The sequence below is a fragment of the Strix uralensis genome, chromosome 19 (genome assembly GCF_047716275.1).
Source record: "Strix uralensis isolate ZFMK-TIS-50842 chromosome 19, bStrUra1, whole genome shotgun sequence".
Taxonomy (NCBI): Eukaryota; Metazoa; Chordata; class Aves; order Strigiformes; family Strigidae; genus Strix; species Strix uralensis.
In genome coordinates this window covers 2,411,126-2,430,703 of record NC_133990.1, presented here as the reverse complement: position 1 = coordinate 2,430,703, position 19,578 = coordinate 2,411,126, and the positions used below count along the sequence as shown (strand labels likewise).

General features: G+C 44.3%; 1 protein-coding gene across 5 annotated transcripts in view; it reads left to right on the top strand.

Moving 5' to 3' along the window:
• The window catches only part of GAS7 (growth arrest specific 7), a 104,059-nt gene that overhangs the window by 65,463 nt on the left and 19,018 nt on the right, over window positions 1-19,578 (top strand). For all 5 annotated transcript variants that reach the window (XM_074888917.1, XM_074888918.1, XM_074888916.1 and 2 more), the window contains 4 exons: window positions 7,172-7,261; window positions 9,383-9,498; window positions 15,182-15,256; window positions 18,171-18,249. In XM_074888917.1, coding sequence (XP_074745018.1) covers window positions 7,172-7,261; window positions 9,383-9,498; window positions 15,182-15,256; window positions 18,171-18,249 — 360 coding nt within the window. The remainder of the gene's footprint in view (window positions 1-7,171; window positions 7,262-9,382; window positions 9,499-15,181; window positions 15,257-18,170; window positions 18,250-19,578) is intronic.

Sequence of the window (19,578 nt, the reverse complement as noted above, 5' to 3'; positions counted from 1 at the left end):
TTCCAAGCCATTGCCTGCATCCAGGAAGCATTGTGAAAAACAGTATTTTCCTATGGAGTATGCAGAGCTGTAAAGCAATGTAATTTTTCCCCCTGTCTCCTAGGAGGTTATATTTGTTCAGTGCCACTCAGGCTGATGTTGGGTTGCTCTGGTTAACAGAGCTGTGGGGCACATCCTTAGCTTGCTTGTCATATGGTTTTTCTTGGTCTGTAGCAGTGCTCAGGCAGAGCTTCTTCCTGCAGAGGGGAATTTTGTGATTAACTTTGGGGATCTCAGTCTACCAAACCTCCTCCCAAACCGAAATCCTGTGATACGCAAACTGCAGACATCAGGTGATGTCCAACCTGACCAGCAGCCTCAGCCTAGCTGTCTCTGTTTTCCCACTTCCAGCAGAGGGGTGGGAGTTCATTGCCATCTTCCTAGGAGTGCATCTGCCTCCTCTACATCCAAATAGCCACTTGGGAGCACAGCTTCTGGAAATCCTGAAGGCAGGTGGGAGCTGGAGTATTTCTCATCTATAAGCACCCAACAAGAAGAAGAGTATGGTGTTTGCTCTTTGGTAAATGAATGTTACTAACACTGTGTTTTCTTTGGAAGGGAAAACCCTGCTGGGTTATATCAGAGGCAGTTATGAAACCGCCGCTTGCACAAATTATTGATGCTGACCTAGGAAGCAGCAGTGCAGGTCTGTGGTCTGCGTTGATTTTGCAGTGAGTTTCAAGGTACACTAATTAATTTTAGGCTGTATGGTTTGCTGTCTGATTCCTGAAGATCTGTCTCTCTGGCCTTGAGTTGTTGTGGGAGCAGAAACTCCTTTACCATGGGTGAGGGAGAGTTAAATGGAGGAGGTACAGGGTGGTATTGACTTAGGGACAGAGCTATGTCTCAACTGAAGAGCAAGAAACCCATCTGATGATACAGTATTTCTGAGTGTGGGTTTCTTTCTGAAAAATGTTTTAGTGCCTTGTCAAGATACAGCGTGACTTGGAAAATGCTGGCGTTTGTGTTGCGTATGTTGGACACATAGATGAGCGTGTGCTGCAGATGGGAAGAGGGGCAGCCTACATGCAGTAACTTGGTATTTTCTGCTGCTGTGCTCTGCGTCTGACACAACGTGACGAACACGGGATGAGGCTGCACGTTCAGCACCGTCCTCCCTTCTGCCCTGGGGCTGACTGCATGGCAGAAATTGTCGGAAATTCCCTGATCTGACAGGCGCAGACTGAATTGTCTCTGGACCTTTCTATGGATAGACCAAATAAAGAGGGCTTCTCAACGCTTTTGGCAGAATCTTCTCTTTGAAATAGGAAGTGTGTCAGTTGACTTTGTTAACACAATCAGGACTTCAGTCGTGTGTTCTCCTTTCTGTTGTACCATAGCTGCAGCATCACCCTGCCAGCGCTAAACATCATGCAAACTCATGATGTTGAAGCTACCTAGACACAGTCTAGGCATTCTTGGGCTTTCCTGTCTGGATAGAGTTAAAACTGACCAAGCCTTTGTTTGTTCGTAAGCTCTTCTGAGATCTCCTCCAGCCTTTACATTTGGCTTGTTTTACCCAAACGGTTCCATTTGACAGGTGAACTCATTACATCTAGTGGAGTTGACCATTGCACTTTTCAGGTCTCAACTGAAATTGTAAAGCAGATACTGAAGTTAGGCAATCTGACACAGCTGTGCTGTGTTTAAAGTGCTGTGAATGTGCAGAAATCAGGAAAAATAATCTGCATTTTTAAGTTGAAGAAGTGAGCAAGAACGTTGCCCTGCTTTAGTCACTTTAGCACGGTACAGTAAGCTCACCCACTGTCTGCTGATTTATTTATATAGTGTCTTATGTAATAAACATGTCGTTGATTATCTAAGCCTAGATCAAATTATTCTTGCTTTATTCATGTTGCTTGGCAATGTCTCATTTACTGGTGAGCCCTGGTAGCAACTTCAAAGCCTCCAGAGGACTTTGAAATCCATGAAATGAACGTGTGTGTCCAACGCAACAAAGCTCCTCGCTCTTGTACGCGCTGCTGTGGTGCAAATCCTGCACGCTCATCTGCCTTCCTGGGACGTTTTCTTCCTCTGTCACCCTGTTGCATCCCAGACATAATCAAGAGTCACCTGCAATGTCAACAAGCTCATTTTGCCATCACTGCCAGTGTACTCATGTGAAATATGAGCTGGAATATTTAGCTGCTAAGAGTATATTTGCTTTTTCTCATGATCACTGTGCAGGCAAAAGTATTTTAATCTATTTATTGAGTTTGGTACGCAGCAGGCATGTCAAGAGAAATGCATCAGTTTGTGTTGCTTGTTTAGTTTTCTCCTCCGCCCACCCCGAGCTTTGTTGCCATGTTTTTCACAGCATGTGTTCTCTGGCTGGGGACCATCTCCTAGCCTTGGCGATGGAGTGGCTCTCTCACACAGGTTTGATGGTGCCACTTGTGTCCAGTGGCAGCTGGAAGGACAGGCTGCTGTCTGCAACATGTTGCTGAGCTTATACTTGGAGTACACCTTGCTGGTGGCCTGTCATTAATTTTGCTTTGTTGCAAGCTGACAACAGCCATTATTTTTATTAGTGAAGAGGCTGGATGAGGACTTAATATCATGTTGAAGCTGATTATCACCCTGGCTGTCCCAGTGGAGCCTGTGTGAATGTAATGCAGGTCATAACGCCTTGTTTTCTCTTAAAGTTCTGTGACTCCATCATTAGCTGAGATATGTGTTTTAATTTGTTTTGTTTCTTACTGGCATTACAGCTGTAATAGCTTCTGAATGCTTTTGTTCAGGCTTTTTTGGCTAGTCAGCATTGTTGAAAGAGATTAGCGCTGTGATGGTATATCCTGTTGTTTGAATGTGGACCTTGCACTTAGCCTGACTGGCTTGAGAGCAGTTGTCCTTCATGATTAGTGACAGCGGGGATCCCGTGCACAGGGAAGGGACATCACTGTCTGTGGGACTGAGAGCTATTTAATCCTGCCAAACATCAGGAAGTCATCTCAAGATGCTTTGGCTCTCTTTGGCATCAGTCAGAACTAAGCTGATGAACCAAAGTGATTTTTTTCAGCTATCTTTGATTTTAGAAACAAGAAAAGGAGCATTTCAGAGTGAGGATGGAGGGAGGGGGCGAGATGTGGTCACTGCACTACTGATGTGTGGCCGTGTCCTGCTCAGTGCCAGCCTGGTGTTCCCCTCCCTGCTGGGAAACCCTGAGAGGGTTTAGAAATTTTCAGAAATAAAATCCAAGAGCTCTTGTTTAAGTATAAGAAATCTGTGGTGATGAAAGAAAGAGTCACAGGATTTGCTATGCAGTCGTACATAACTTTTAGTAATGTTTCTAGTTTTGAAAATTTTCATGCCCCCTCCAGGACTTTGTGTAGAAAACTGTAAGTTATGTTAAGTTCTGTTTACCACACAAATAATCCTTTTTTTTTTTTTTTTTTTAAGATTGCAAAGGCTTCTGCATTTTTTTTTTTTTTAATTCTGACACCAGTTTCCTTTTAAATGTGGTACTAGACCCAAATGGCCTCATGACTTTTTCCAGACAATTCAGCATCCTTTCTGGACAATTAAATATAAGCTTCTGAGAAGTGAAGAATGTTTGATCTATTCATCAAACTTTGAGTCTGATGATACTCTGAGAAACATGTGAATTAACCCTACTCTCATCACCTGTTGAATGTGTGCTCACTGTTCCTCCTCTTGCAGCATGCGTGGACGTGGTGCGGTGCGTCCAGTCCGCTGCAGTGGGAGCCCTTCACCAGCCCGAGTGTGGGCACTTCCAGTGACGCTGTGTTTATTTTATTTCTTCAAGACATTCGTGATGTAATGGAGAGTCTTAAAGTTGCTTCCAATCGACACAGATTTAGTTTTTGTGAAACAGGTGCTGTTTTTAGCAGGGAATATGAATTTCCCTTGCAGTTTCCCATTGCAGATTTTTAAGCTGCAGAGCTGCAGGGAACAACTTGTGTGTGCCACTGTACATGCTCCCTGCTGCGCATCACCTCCATGTCCTGGTGTGCAGTGCTGTGATGCCCAGTCTTCTGGTAAAAGCTGCAAAATACACTTAGGAGGTGCCTATTTCCCCCCCTTCTCATGATCCAGTGTGACAGTGTTGGGCCTCAGAAATCTGCCTTCAAAACACTGCTGTCTTCATGGGAAGCATTTGGTCCTTTCTCAGCTGAAATGAGTTGCTCAGGTGACACAAATCTCCACTCAGCAGTGTGTTTCCACAGGGGACCTCCTAGCCATTCTCTGCAAGACCACCAGTAAGAGGACAGGTGGAAACTAGAATAGCTTCTCCTTTCACCACTGCAGTATTGGTGCTCCTGATGTGGAGATGTGAATTGTTTCCAGCACCCCTAAAACTTCCATGCAGTCTCTTTACCTCTTTTGCCTTCTGCTGCTAACTATTTTTAACTTGAGCTAAATCCCAAGTCCCTGTAGCTTGACAGTCTGCTCTCAAGAGGCAGCACCCTGTCCTGGATGCCTGTGAGGTATGTTGTGTAAGCACACATGGTAGCTGTGCACAGGGCAGTGGTTTTGTGCAGACTGCCAGGCTGGAGGGGCCGTGGAGGCTTGAGGGGCTTCAGGCGATGGAGTTGCTGCAGGGGTTGGAGATGCTGGAGGCTCTGGAGAGGCTGGAAGGGCTGGCATCCATGTGATCTGTGGCTGTCACCCCCATTTTTATTAAATGAGTGTGAAATGCAGCATCAAATCCAGAAATCCTCAAAGCTGGAAGCTGTTTAAAGCTGTCTTGACATCCCATGGTTACCTATAACAGTGCCATTGCTGACAATACGTCGTGTCCCCTCTCCCCTGCTCTGGGAGGATGAGGTGCAGCATTGCTCACTCACAGGAAGCAGTTGGCCCGCTCTGATATGTGGCAGAGCAATTGTGAGCAGGTTCTGAGGCCTTCTCATTTTTTTAAGGTGAAACTACAGTGTATTGCGTTATTTGAAAAATAGCGTGTGGCTGTGACAGCACAGAGGCATGTCCGGGGACCGGCGCAGCCTGGGATCAGCAGTGGCGGGGTTTTGGTGACCTGTGAAGCGAAGCGGTGCGTTCTGTCTGTCTGCCCTTGTGTGCCGGTCAGCACTGGTCCAGGTCGGGGCTTGTCAGATGCTGTCTGAAAGTAGCAATTTGGCTTAAGGTTTCTAGCCGTTATTTTTAAGACGTTTGGGATGATCAGTTGTGAAACTTCCTGGCGGGGATGAGAGGAGTCTCCTAACAGGGTGTTGAGGCAGTGCCGGCCAGCAGCTCCGGGTACCTGGTGGATGTGCCTGGAGGAGAGGTGCCAGCTCCTCTCCTGCGGCTGGCTGCTTCCAGCGGATGATGGGATCTGCTCGCAGGCTCTTAGATCTGGTGATCCCTGAATGGAGAAGGGAAGGTAACCCAACCTACCAAAAAAAACAGGGCAAGGTGGGCTTGTGGTGCTGTCCTGAGATAACTGAGCTGACAGGGAAGAGGCAGGAGAGGAAAACTTCAGCAGATACAGAAAGTGTCCTCTGTGAAACATCCCTCACGGAGGAGCTCCATGCTGGAGGCTGTGGTGGTGACAGGTGAGCACCGGCACCTCTGTTGCACAGCCATCCTGCTCTGATCTGAGCTGATGTTTTATAACTCCTGATGGATGGCACTTCTGATGGGGAATGGGAAGGAGCAGGGAGGTGTTTTCAGCAGCTCCTGTTTGTTGTTGGGACCGTGTGGCTGGTGGAGGCTGGCTCTGGCTGGAGGTGCAGCTTCACTGGTGCACGGCTGCTGCCTGCAAAGTGATGGTGAAGTGAGAGCCCATTCTCTGACCTCCTGCAGGTCAGATTAAAGCCCAGTGAGAGCTGGAAGGGAAGACACATGCTTTAGGATCTAGCAGAGGTGGCAGCCAAAGACACTGTAGGTACAGGTTCAGCAGCCTGCTTTGAAATGAACTTGGCAAGCTCTGGACAGAGTGATTTTGTGGAGAAGGGGGGTGGAGTAAGCTCTGGCATTACATACAGGACAGCCACTGAAACTTCAGCATGGGCAGACAGCAACAGAGCCGATGTGGGTTTGTAGGAAGAGCGTTGTAAAGGCTTTGTATTGCTGTAGCACCGTGGGTTTACACTGTGTCAGCACTTTGCAGCATGTTGCCCTGTCCTTTTTGTTCCTCTCTGAATAGGCCAAAGGCAGATTCACTGCATGTAAGCACTACCTTTAGGTCTGCCCGTGCAGCTGCACTAACCCTGCCCACAGCTTTTATTTTGGATTTCCTGACCCAAAAAATCCCAAACCCACACATTTGTGAGTCTTCCATCCCCAATTTCTCTTGGTTCCTTGATTAATGCACAAGTATTCTTAGTGTCACTGAACCTGTGGGTGCAATAAGAGGAACTGCTTTTAGCGTGCCTGACCAGCAGAAATTTTAGGTGAGCGTTATGTATTGGCAGTGAACTCTGACTCGCTGATGCTTCCCCGGAAAGGCTAAACTGCATCCAGAGTTATTCTGCAGCACGTTCTGCAGTTAGCTGTCATGTTCTTTGCTTCCACTGTGCTTTTATCAGGCTACATTTTCTACTATGATAACTTAAGGAGCTCTTGTACTTTTGTATGCCTTTGTTTAAGGACTGTGTGATGAGTCCTGTCTCACAAATTGCTGTGGGTTTTGGGCACAGAAGTCTAGCTGACTTTTGAGAGCCCCTGTTCTTTTTTGAACGGAGCATCACTTTCTCTGGGATAGATGGAAGGGCTGTGCACTGAAAAAATAACGTGTTTTTTTTTAATCCTGTCAGAGACTGCCATAGCCAAGATTTTCTGATGAGATATAACAATAGTGCCTTCAGTGCTCTCTGCTGTTCATGCTATTTCTTGTGCTCAGGGTGTGCTCAGGGTGTTTCATGTCAGGATTTTTACCACAATTTGTTAGGGTTCTAGGAGAACTCCCTGTATAGCGCTTTCCAAATCACGCAGATTTTCATCATGTGAAATGGGTAGTTTATCTTCCTCTGACTGAACACTCCTGCTTGCTTAGAGGAGCTTTCTGGGAATACTTAGCTGCTGTTTCCATGCAACAACCAGTTTTTCTTCACTGACGTGCATTCACTGTGGATTTTCTGATTGGAAGCGTGTGTATATTACCATTCATTTGCATATTTCTCATCAAGAGCGAAATTTCATTACCTTTTAACTCTTTTGCTTTTTTTTGCAGATAAACTGTGTGACTTTCCCCCACCCTGACGTAATGCCAGAGCAGCAGTTGCTGAAACCTTCAGAGTGGAGCTACTGTGATTATTTCTGGGTAAGTAGGCAGCCAGCCACATGCCATTCTGCAGCTCCTGAGCGTCTGAAAAAGTGGAGCAAACAGCTTGATTTGTGGTACAGGGTAAAGGAGAATTTGGGCTGAAATACAATGTGTTAGGGCAGCATCAGGGAGACTGAAGATGCCAGTGAAGATCAGGTGGAAATCACCTCACTGGTCTCAGATGTGAGATCAGAAGAGTGTCCAGAAGGGCAAAGTCAGCTGTCAGGAGAGGGTTTTGGTCAGGAAATGGGGAGGGTGTAGGACAAACTACACATCTCAACATACCTCAGCCAAAAGGGCTGTGCAGCAGGAGTGGGGACAGTGAGGTGGCTGACAGGGAATGTTATTTCAGTGTTTCCCCGAGCATGAGAGCAAGTGAAGTACAAGGAGTCTGGGAGTATCATATTTAAAACAAGCAGATACAAATTTTATGTTAAATTGTAAAACTCACTCCCATGGAATATTCTGGAGGCCAGATGTTGAATGACTTTTTTAAAGGATGAGGTCTGTGAAGGGCAGGCCCGTTAGTAACTCTTAAATTCAGTAGTTTTAATGCAGCCTTCAGCACAGGAAGTCTCCAGTGGGTCTGTTCCTGTGTGTGTCCTGTCGTGCTTAGCTCCGCTTTCAGGATCCTGAGTCAGGTTAAAATGATACAGTAGTCCTTCAAATGTGGAGCTAATATAAAAAATCTTCCACTGGAAAACTGGTTTTTGGGGGGTGGGGGGGAATACTACCACCTTCAACAGTGAAGATTTTTATGACTTTTGAATGTGTTTTTAGTTACCAGTTATTGAAGTGTTTCCATTTCAAAAAAAAAAAGTTTCACTTACAAAAAAGTGTAGCTTTTGGCAGCTTGTGCTTGCTCAGCATTGGTGTGAGGACTAATGGCAGTAACTTGCTAAAACACACGAATGTACTTGGAGATGGTCGCATTACCAAACCATCAGAGTTTCTTCAGATTGTTCCAGTCTTCCGATCCCAATGAGCAGTAAATCATTAACGGTGTACAGGCTTGGTTTTTGCATGTGTCTTACAGTAGTCACTGCCCTGCTTGGTTCTTTCCATTTAGGCTTGGCTACTGCTTGGCTCCTTCAGTTTGGCCACATCTTGCTCTCAGTGAAACTCCGCTTAAAGCTGCCTTTCTTCTGCAAACTTTTATCCTCCCATAGCTCCGTTCCCAGAACTTTCCGCTTGTTCAGCCTTGCCATCCATGGTCTGCCGGTGGCTCGCCCTCCTTCTTCAATCAACTCCACTCCTCCCGTTGTCTCAGCTGCCCAGTGCCTGGCGTGGTGTCCTACAAGTCTCACGCTTTGATTAATGTGGCATTTTTCTCTGTGAAAATGTGCAGCACCCAGGGTGTTGGAGCAAAACCTGTAGTCCTCCGGGAAGGGTTCTCTGGGCCTGTTTGTTGGAGGAGGATAGGAAATTAAGTTCTGAAATAGGGAAAAGCACAGAGAGAAAAGAGACAGCAGAGAGAAGACTGTGTTGGCCCTTGTAGCAACCCTGAAGTCAGTGGAGCAAAGGGTGGAGAGTGCTGTGTAGGGTGAAAGGTGGGATGCATGGAGGTCATCTGTTGACCAAGTTGCTGGTTTACCCTGCTTTACAGCAGATCTGTGCAGACTGGCTGCATCTGTCTGAGTGCAAATCAGGGTTGAACTTGACAGTCTATTAAAGGTCATTTAGGGTTGCATTACCCCTGGAAGGAGCAGCAGTGTCCTTCCCTCTCCCCCAGCAGTTCCCTTGTGCTGGCTCCACTCCTTCCCTTGTGCTGTGTCGGGGTTCGCGCCTGCCGGAGCCAGCCCAGCGGTGTTACCAGGTAGGAGAGGCCATAGGCAGAAGGGAAGGGAAGGCTGCTGCTTTGGCCCCAGCCTAGTCTTATGCTAGCTAAAGATAAGTGTAAAAGTTCATTTTTTTTAATGAAAAAAGGAACAAGAGGAGGGGGAAAGAGAAAGTGTTGGACTATTCCTCTGAGAAGGGCTGTCAGCTGTCACCGGAGGAGGGCTCTTCAGACACCACTGCTGCCTGCTGCTCCGACTCCTGGGGCAGTTGCCACTGGGAACTGTGTGTCGCTGGTTTTTATTCCCATATCTTTTTGTTGAACTTCCTTTTTCTTTCCAGGCTGATAAGAAGGATTCTCAAGGGAACAATACAGTGTCGGGATTTGAAATTCTTCTTCAAAAGCAACTTAAAGGGAAACAAATGCAGAAAGAAATGGCAGAGTTTGTTCGAGAAAGGTAATTAGCACTTTGCTATCAAATTAACTATTTGTGGCAACTTTTGTTTCCCTGATTTAGATGTTCCTTCAGTACATTAATGACATAGCTTAAACTGCATAAAAGATATGCTACGAATTCTTAAAGAACATTTAATACTTCTTTAATGTCCATCGACATTCTCCAGTCCTCCCCAGCTCTCACTTTTCTCTCCTGCTGTACCTGTCTCAGTTGTATTGCATTCAGGCTGTCCGTTTAGACAGAGGGAACCAAGAAGGTTTTAAGCTGCAGATTCAAGGAAAAAATGTGGACATGGGAAAAACAGAGTAGAGGTGGTATTTAGAAAAGGAATATTTTGTCTGAAAAATAGAGAAGCAATTTGTTGACATGGAGCATAGGCACAGTTTCCTAGAGGAAGATGTAAAAAGACATCACTTGGGACTTAAGCTGGTTATGGAGCTAAGCGACACATACAGATAGTTAGAGAGAACCCCAAGTCATAAAGGCAGGTGTCGCCAATAGAAATTGCCAGAATGCTGTTAATGGTCTGTTGCTCTGCTGACATGGGAAGTGCACTGAGCACCAAACAAGCAGTTGGTAGATGCTCAGTTCAGCCATGTACAGGAGTTGATGTGACATCATTACTCATAGGTAGTGTCACTATTATTTGAAATTGCTTGTCATGTGTCCGAGCCAGTGTAAATCATCTTGAGGATGACTCTCAAAACTTGAGAACAGCCCACAAGGAACAAGCAGTGTTTATTCCCACATGGAAGGCAGAGCACACTGATGGATGTTTTCTCCTGGAGGCAATTGCACCAGCTGAAGGAGCTGCTGTCCTCTGTTATTGCCTCTATGTTGTACTTGCTGCTGAGTTGGTATTGCCTTCCTGCTCCGCTGCTGCAGACACAGCATTACTGTGCTGGTAGAAATCAGTAGTGGCGGAAGCAATGAATGGGGTAACAGGCACCTGTGGTGTTTGGGGGCAGTTTAATTGTGCAGAACTTGCAGATAGTTGCTTTCATTTGTGGTTTGTTTTCTTTCTCCCTCTCGTCCCTTTTTTAGTATTACAGATGTGACAGCAGTGGAGAAATGCAAAGTATAGCCCAGCAATAAACACAGTCTGATACAGGAGGTGCAGAGTGCCCAGCATCCACCTGTGGTTCCTACTGCCTTTGACATAAGACAGTCCTAGAGACAGTTGCCTCTGTGACCCAAGAAAAAGTGTGACCAGAGGATGCAGGTAGAAGAAAGGGCCAGCTGGTGAAGGCAAAATACAATTGAGAAGTAGTCTTGCTAAGCTAGAAGATGAAGAGAAGGCAAGCAGAATTGTGATAGCCATGGCCAGGGAAAAGAGGAGGAAAGTTGCTCCGAATAAAGTAATATATAATGAAATTTGACAGAAACAACAGAAAGGAGCATTCAAGAGGGAGGGGAAGTTGATATGAAATGAGAGAGAACAAGGAGAGAGCAGCTCTGACACTGGAAAGAGGCATGTTCATGTCCTCAGTAGAGTAAGAAGTAGGCATGTTAGAGAGGAAAAGACAGAAAAGATTCACTGTGTGCTGGAAACAAAGTTTGGAATTGAGTGTGAAGAGGATCTAGATGGGAGTTATAAAAATATTAATAGGTTTTTTTAATTTTTTTTTTTTTGAACAAATGACTCAGGATTGCTCTGGGTGGAAAAGAAGGATGGTGTTGAGCTGGAGAGGTTACTCACAGAAATGAGAGCTCATGCCATCAGGGAAACCTTTACATTCCCAGCTAAGAGGGTGGAAGTGCTGATAAGATTTTTACGATGACCATCAGATGGCTCAGGGAATACAAGACCACGTTTAAGTAGGGGTTTTCATTTCCAGAAAAATTCTCTCCATCTGTACAACCAGCCTTCTGGAGGTGAGGTTCAGGCAGCTAATACAAATAGCTTTAAATAGGAAGCTGGGATAAGACACAGTAACTAGATTTCTTCATGAAATAACCGAGAGGCACTATTAACTGAAATTTAGTTTATCAAGTAAGTGCTTTTAGAGGAACTACTTGTAAACAGCAATCCTAGACTGAGCAATTATGTGTTCATTCGGTTCTTGTTGAGAGAGGTAGGGTTACCATACAGACTTGGAATTTTAATAAGACAGACCTCAAGAAAGGGAGGAAAATAATTAGTAAATTGACTGAACTGAAAGATCAAGGGTGTGGGTGTAAAGGAAGGGAAAAATTACTTTAAATCAAAAGTGAAAATATGGTCCAGCATTTACATTCAAGTAAGCATTCCAAAACGGCCAAGAAACTGCAGGCTGCCCTGAATAGCATCAGTCTCTCCGAGTATAAGAAGTAGGGTGTTTATTAGCAAAGGAACACTGTCTTAGGCTTTTGGCCACTCACTTTTTAATTGAGCTGGGCTATCCTTAGAAAATTTAAAATAAATAGATTATTTAGCCACATGAAAAGAAACACAAGCAGGAGAATGGCTGTAGTGAGTCTGATGAAGGTCTGTCTAGCCCACTGACTTTAATCTGACCATGGCAGTAGTGAGTGCATAAGAGGAAAAGAGCATGAGAGTCTCTGTCCTCCCAGCTTCCAATAACCAGAATTTTGGACCTTTCCAGAACCAGAGTTTGCCTTAGTTCTGCCATGTTCAGCAGGTACTTGTAAATATCTTCCACTGCTTGTCTAACTCTTTTGAGTCTTTTTATATTTTTGACCACTGCAACAATTTGTGGAAAACTTCTGCAATTTATGCACTACAGAAAATTAGTAATGCTTCTGTTGTCTGATAATTTCATTGTTGCTTCCTAATCTGGAGAAGTAGTGTAAAAAGACTCATAGTCACTGTCTTCACACAGTGACGGTTGTGTAGACGTCTGTCAGATGTCCTCTGTCACCTTTTCTCCACGTTTCCCATCTTGTCTTAATCTACTTAGTTTCTTCTTACATGGTAGTCACATCAGATCATCTTTGCCTCCCTTTGTAGCTTTTCTTCATCCATTAGAGAGCATGGTGTGACTGAAACTATTTGAATGTGGGCACATGAGCTACTTTATTTAAAAAAAACAAAAAACAAAACATAAGAGAGCAGGGAATAAACAACCAAAGAGCAGCTAAAACTAATGAAGTCAAGATGGTGTGGGTCAAAGTGCACTTATAATCTGTAATGCTTCTGACTGCAGTGTGAAATTCTTTGAATTCTGAAAATTTTAAAACAAGTTAGTGGAAGCAAGAGATTCAGAGTTTTGTTGGTGTGAAGGTGGAGTGGCTGTGAAACAGCCATGTGGATTTCTGGAGGTAGGGTTAGAAGGCTCAGGAGTCCCTGTGTATGATATGTTGGTGTTTCATAGTCACCACAATCCAGAGTTTGCAGGGTGTTCATATTGGCCAGGGCCAGGAGGCATATTTTTTTTCCCTTTTTGAGGTATATCTTCATCTTGTTTTTTAGCCTCTTCTGAGGTGTTCAGGGTGTTTTGGCCACAGATGGTGACAGATGCTAGGCTGGGCTGGAGCAATTTATGTCTTATAACTGGGGCTCTTAAGCAATAACCAACTGACATTTTTATTGTGATTTTTTTTTTTTTTTTTTTTTTTAAACTGTTATTCCTCCTTGCAAGGCAGTCTGCCCTATTAATAGTGCTGTCCACCTGCAGTACAAGTAACACTTGAAATCCCAGAGCCTGGGCCAAAGCTGGGACCGGTAAGGAGCGCTTCCATCGAAGCCAGTGACATCGCGTGTAGGGTGCCACGCTTAGGACAAGCACTGATGGCAGCAGACATAGTGTGCCTTATGTGTAACTGTGAAAATCATGAGGCTTCTTTTGTCTTGCTATATTCAATACTTCCCCAGCTACAGCAGTATCAAGGAAGAACTTCATGGATTTTTGAATTCATTATTTTCACAGAAAACCTTTATGGTGAAACATGGTTATTCCTCTGTTCATGAGACTGAGGACCAAGACACAGGTTCTGTGAGGGTCTGTCTGTATGGGCAGCTCAGAACAGTCAGCAGACCACCTAGCACCTTTGCACACCTAGCATCCACAAGTAAATCACTCAAAGGCATCCTTAAGCCAAAATCCAGTAGGAATAAAGTTGTGTGGTGAAGGGTATAGACCAGAGCTTTGGTTAGGAACTCCTGGGAACTGAGGCAAAAGCAGGGCTGGACACTTAGATATTTATCTCAGCTACATTTAGATGTTTGCATCTTTATTATAGTTGAACTATGCTCCCTTTCCAGTCCATAGAAATTGTCACTTCTGAGACAAGATTAGTCTCATCCTGAAGTAGGTGTTTAAAGTAGGTCAGGTGAAATGTGCCTGGATAAAGCCCTTTTCATGGTGAGGTCCTAATCACAGTGTAGCCTTTGGTTCCGGACGGCTGTGTGTGTTGATCTTGATGCAGCCGGCATGGGGGGCTGTCTGGTTTTGTTCTCACAGGAGGGGGAAGAAGAGGATCCCCACATGCTGGGTGAGGTTTGTAGTTGTACTGTGCTGTACCGAGCTGGGTATCACCTTGGGCCTCAGCCAGTGGCATCCCACAGAGTGACATCCAAAACATATTTTCAGCAGCTCAGAATATCAGACCCCTCTTAGCTGGCTCAAGGGACCCCTTTTGTCTCAAATGTGCCACACATACCAGTGCTTGCTCAACTACCTATTGCAAATGGGCATGCCAAAAATATCCTACATTCTGTCTTCTCCCTGGAAGGAGATGAATTTCAGACCAGGTTTTTCGTCTGTTTGTACATAGTTAGAACAGAATCAGGAGTTGCTCCACCTGGGTGCCACTCAGCTCACTGTTGGAGATGCTCTACTGAGCAAGCTGGTTTGAAAACCAGCAAACAGCCCGTTGTTTGCCCTAGTTGGGATCATGTGTACGTTGCAAATGTTTCACTAGGAGAAGAACTCAGGGGAGATGGAGATGGGTTTCACTTCTGAACCAGTAGCTGCTCCTTCCCTCCCTGCTGTGCAATCAGCTTTTACCCTTGTCCCCTCGCTCAGCAGCCACACTTGTTCTTCTCCCTGCAGCCATTCCCACAGTGGTTGTTTGCCAACAGCTTCCTTCTTCTGCACCCCCACCGCTGGCAAGCTCAGATCCTGTTCCTGGTGTGGTTCTGCTGAGTGAATGGAGAGGGCAGTGAGTGGAATGGGTGAAGGGTAGGGGCTCCATCACTACCTCATGGTGACAGAAGCCCCTGCCACATCTTCACCAGCTTTGTCACCTGTAATGGGAAGCAGGAAGCATTCGGTGTCCCTAGGAAAGGTGCATTCCAACACCCCAGACCTCATTTGGATTTCTTTTGGATTTCTGCATTCTTTCATCTTTGCTTCAAGGATATGCGACCTCACGTTTAGCAGCATACTGAAACACATGCTTCTTGAGTGAGCCCAGTTTTGCAGACAGTCCATGTTGCACAGTAGAAACACTTTGTCCTTGTTATTTGCTCAAGAACTGTTGGTTTTTCTTCTAATTTTGTCGCACATGCTGTCCTGCGTATATCGCTGCTCTTGCCACTGCATTTTTAGCATATGGAGGGGAGAGATGGATCCTAAAGCTGCTGCTGCCAAGCCCTAGAGACTGAAAGGAAAATTCCTGTGGCCAAGATCTGTTAAAATGCAGAGAAATTCTTTAAATGAAGTGTGTGGGTTTCTGCCTTAAAGCTTACTTACTGCTGTCTTTTTATTTTCTGTGTGTATGCATGTGTTTGTGAGTGTAGGATAAAGATTGAGGAGGAATATGCTAAGAACCTGTCCAAACTGTCTCAGAATTCCTTGGCTGCTCAGGAAGAAGGGTAAGTGTGTCTCTGTGACTTTTGCAGAAGACGAGAATTTTATCATAAAAAGCATTCCTCCCATGCAGGTACATGTATTTTTCCTGAGCTCTCTCATTGAGTAGAGGTTTATTTAGCTTAGGTGTGTTGGGGAGGATAGAACTGCTTTGGCGTATTTTTCTTTTGAAGATGTTCATGGTAAATTTTTAGAAATATATGTATAAAACACTGCATTTCCAATAATGTGTTTATGCTATCCTTGTTCTAGCCAGCACTAGTCCTTTAGGGCTTAGCATGTATAAGTACTAAATTACTTTGAGTATGGAAGCATATATGAATATATTGAAGCAGCACAGAGGGAGGATGAAGAAGTCTCTTCTCATTGTGGGTCTGGCCCTCCAAGAAAAGCAGCAGGTTGTCCCTTATTTAGAGCATGTTCATGCTTTGGAAGTTATTAAAAAAGTATTAGGCAATGCACTTCAGACTAGATTGCAGTTCTTCAGTAATAATGAAAAGACACCACTTCTGAAGGATTAGAAGTTGTTACATCTATTTGTTCCGACACAAACCCTATAAGCACTGAAAGGCAAGGCTGGAAATGGTTGTCCTCACCCTAGTTCTGACACAGTGTGTTTCTACTGGCAGTGAAGCTCCATGAGGTGTTTGCTCAGGTTCCAGTAGGCAAGGACAGAAATTGCAAGAGGCTAACTAGGCTGTTATTTCTCTGAGCATCTACACTGATGATGGTTTCTGTTCTTTTTACCCCTTTAGGGGTGGGTGTTAACCTGCTTCTAGCAAAGCTAAAGCCACTTTCTTCCACATCTTCTTCCCACTGTCTCCTACCCCCCAGTAGGAGAAGGGAGGAATGCCTGAAAAAATGAAGGGGAAGGAAACTAGGGGACAGTAGGTGAAAAGAGAGGAAATGAGGACCAAAGCATAAAAAAATGTTGAAGTAGGGAACTGAAGGGGACCCAGAGCAGAGTGCAGGGAGCTAGGAACACTGCCTGGTGACGCTCTGCCTGGAGGGGGTGTCAAGGTGAGGGAATTTCTCCTCCTGGTGTTGTGGTGGCCAAACTGGCTAGGGCCAGGAAGAGGCTAGTGAGAAGATCCTAGGAATTGGTGAGGCCCAGGAAAAGATGATTTCCATTTAAAAAAGTGAGGGAGGAAGAGTCAGCCAACAGGAGAATTTGAAGGAGCCAAAAGTGGGACTGCAGCCTAGCACACTCAAAGTAAACACTTACCAAGGCATTCCTCTCGTTCCTGAGAAGGTATGAGCTGGGGGCCCCGTGAACTGCTCTGTGAATACACCAGTTACCTCTGCTGGTTTCATACTCCACAGAGCATTTTCCAGCTTTGCTGTCCAGCAATCTATGAAGTTGACACAAAGTATGGGATGGGCTGTCCCTCCGGGGTCCTCTGCCATCCTTTGGTGGTAGAAAGACCTACAATCATGTATGTGAGTGGGACACGAGGGTGACAAGATGGGACCGATTTGTGGTGTCAGGATGGTTCTGTTGAAGTTGCTGTGAGTACAGTGCTGCTGCACATACACAGAAGGTGATACAATCCATGGTCATTTCAGTCATTGTAGTTGGATAAGAGATGCAGAAGATGCCTAGCAGGCTGACATGCCTTCTTTGCTTAAATAGTGCCAGTGAGAACTGGACAGTGGGACAGGACCTCAGGGAGGGACTAGGGAAGGAGAAGAGTTGGGAGCACTTACATAGGTGAAACAGTCTCAGGTTGTTTAGCTGTGATGAACACCATACTTGAGGACTCAACTCATTGGAGCAATGTCAGAGATTACAGACCATTATTTTGAAATTGCAGATGCCAGGCAATTTTTCAGGCTATCACGAAGGGGAAAATACAACTGTCTTTGAAAAGGGAGTAGGGGAGAGAGAGAAGGAGCAGGGAAATTGTAGATCACTCAGCTTTATTTAACCTGTGCAAAGTGGTGGAATGAACCATCAAGCTTTTTAGAAGCACTTAGTAGAAAACTAAGGAGATGAGTAATTATTGTGGATGCATATAGAACAAACAATGTCAAACCAACCAAAATTCCTCCAGTGATGGAATAACAGAAGTCAGCATCATAGCTCTTAATTTAAGCTTTTTGCAATGGGAGATTCTTGTAGGTAGGCAAGAGAAATGTGGCCTAAATAAAGCATAAGATGCAAAACTAGCTAAGAAATCATACCCACTGCTTACAAAAAGTGAACTGCAGAAAGTAGCTGTGCAGTGAGATCCCATAAGGTTCATCCCAAATCCAGACTTTTTTCAATGTTTTTGTTAATGGCTTATAATAGAATAAATAATGGGTTTACTGTAATCAGAGATTAGACAAAGCTAGGAGGGATGGTATGTACAATTTGAAGAAAAGATTGCAGTTCAGAATTATTTTGTTAAACTGGAGAAATTAACTGAAAAAAATTAAGATGCATTTCAATGAGGACAAAGTACCAGGTTTTATACTTGCACAGGATGTGAAAGGTACAGTTACATAACAGTTTGTGGGAGAAGGATTTGGCTATAGTGAATCACAAGCTTATTCATCAACAACTTCACACTGTTATCTAAAAAAGCAATCATACTGAGATATGTAGAAGAGTGTCTGATACAAAATAATCTGTTACCAGTTTAGCGACTGGACGACCTCTGATGGAAGATGGTGTAGTTTCGGTGAGGATGCTTTAAGAGGAGTCTAGGCTGTTGGAGAGGGTCTAGAGGAGCGTACCTAAACTGCCATTATCTAGAAAATAATTTGTCTGAAGGAAAAAGAAGATGGAGTAATTTTCAAATACTGAAAGGCTTCTCCGAGAAGTAGAATAATCTGTACACCAGATAATCAGTAGAATTATCTGTTCACAATCATTTCTTGCTGGGAGGTTGTGCAGAGAACAGGGCATTGATCATTGTCACTCTGTTCTTCTAGGACACTAGGAGAAGCTTGGGCTCAGCTGAAGAAGAGCCTAGCTGATGAAGCAGAGGTTCATCTCAAATTTTCTTCTAAGGTAAATAGTTCTTCCTTTTGCAAAGATATTTGCCCTGTAATTGATGTGGATCTACCTTTCAGTGCTTGTTAGTGGGGAAAATACGCATGCATGTGGAACAAATTTAGAAGAATTAATAAGTTGGTGAACAAACTTATTGAAACTCTGTCCATTCTTCCTGCCAAAATCATAGTTTATTTAATCTACCTGATGAGTAAGTTAAAGCACATCTAGCTTTAATTTGTCATAAAAAAGGAAAACTGATTCTTGAGGTTTTTTGCCCAGGGCTCTAAGTTCCAGCCAATTCAAGTAAATTTACCTAGAACTTGTACAGATTACTTCTGTAGAGGAAGAAATAAAAAATAATATTTGGCTGCTCAACAAGAATCTACTGTGTCTGTCTGGAAGGAGGAGAACTGGTGCTCTGACTTCTTGTATTGTTAGTCTTTCTGAAAAGTTCACTGGGAACTTAATTCATGTTAGTTTTGGATCTTCTCTCAAGTGATGCCCAAGGAAATTTCTTGTTCAAACTGTGGTATTTATCTGTTTTTTTCCACTACATGTGAGATACTCTTGCATCCTGTACATTATGTTAACCTCTGTGGGTGATCAAGTTCAATACAGTGGCAGATATCTCGGCACAACAGGCATGTGCTGGAGGAAAATTATAGCTCTGAACTGTTTGTAAGCGATTATGCAGAGGTTACTCAGGCAACCAGCTGCTGCCTTGGTAACCCACTGTTTTGCTTCAAACTTCTACTTCAGGGCTGTAATTAGTAAAATACTTTTTGCTCCCCATTGTCCTTCTGTATTGTTTTCCAGGAGGAAGAAGTGCACCCTGGAGTGGTGTGTGCATGTAGGCAGGCAATGTATAGGGCTCTTTTATTATTTTACTTTTCGTTAAACCCTGCACAGAAACTCCTGTAGTATCCTCTGAACTCTCCCCACTGTTCCTATACCTGCTTTGGGAATTCCTAGTTACAGCATTCTTGGGAATTCCTAGTTCCAGCTTTCTTTTATTAACAGAATATGTTTTTAAACATATTGATTATTGCTATTACTTTCAGAGAAGTTATTCTTAGAAGTACTAATTATATTTCTTGTTGATAGTCAAACAAAACCATTCAGTGCTGGCACAAGCAGTCAGGGCAGTGCAGAGCAGACCAAGAATATTCAAACATAAACACCAACCTTGAAGAAGCTGAACAACTTCTGTGACAGTCCTTCATGGCACTGTTACATTGGAGGTCACACACAGACCAGAGAAGGTGACAGCCCTCTCACGGCACTTGCAACATAAAGTGTTGTTACACTGCTAATGCCTGTACAGACTGCCACGGCAGCTGTAGA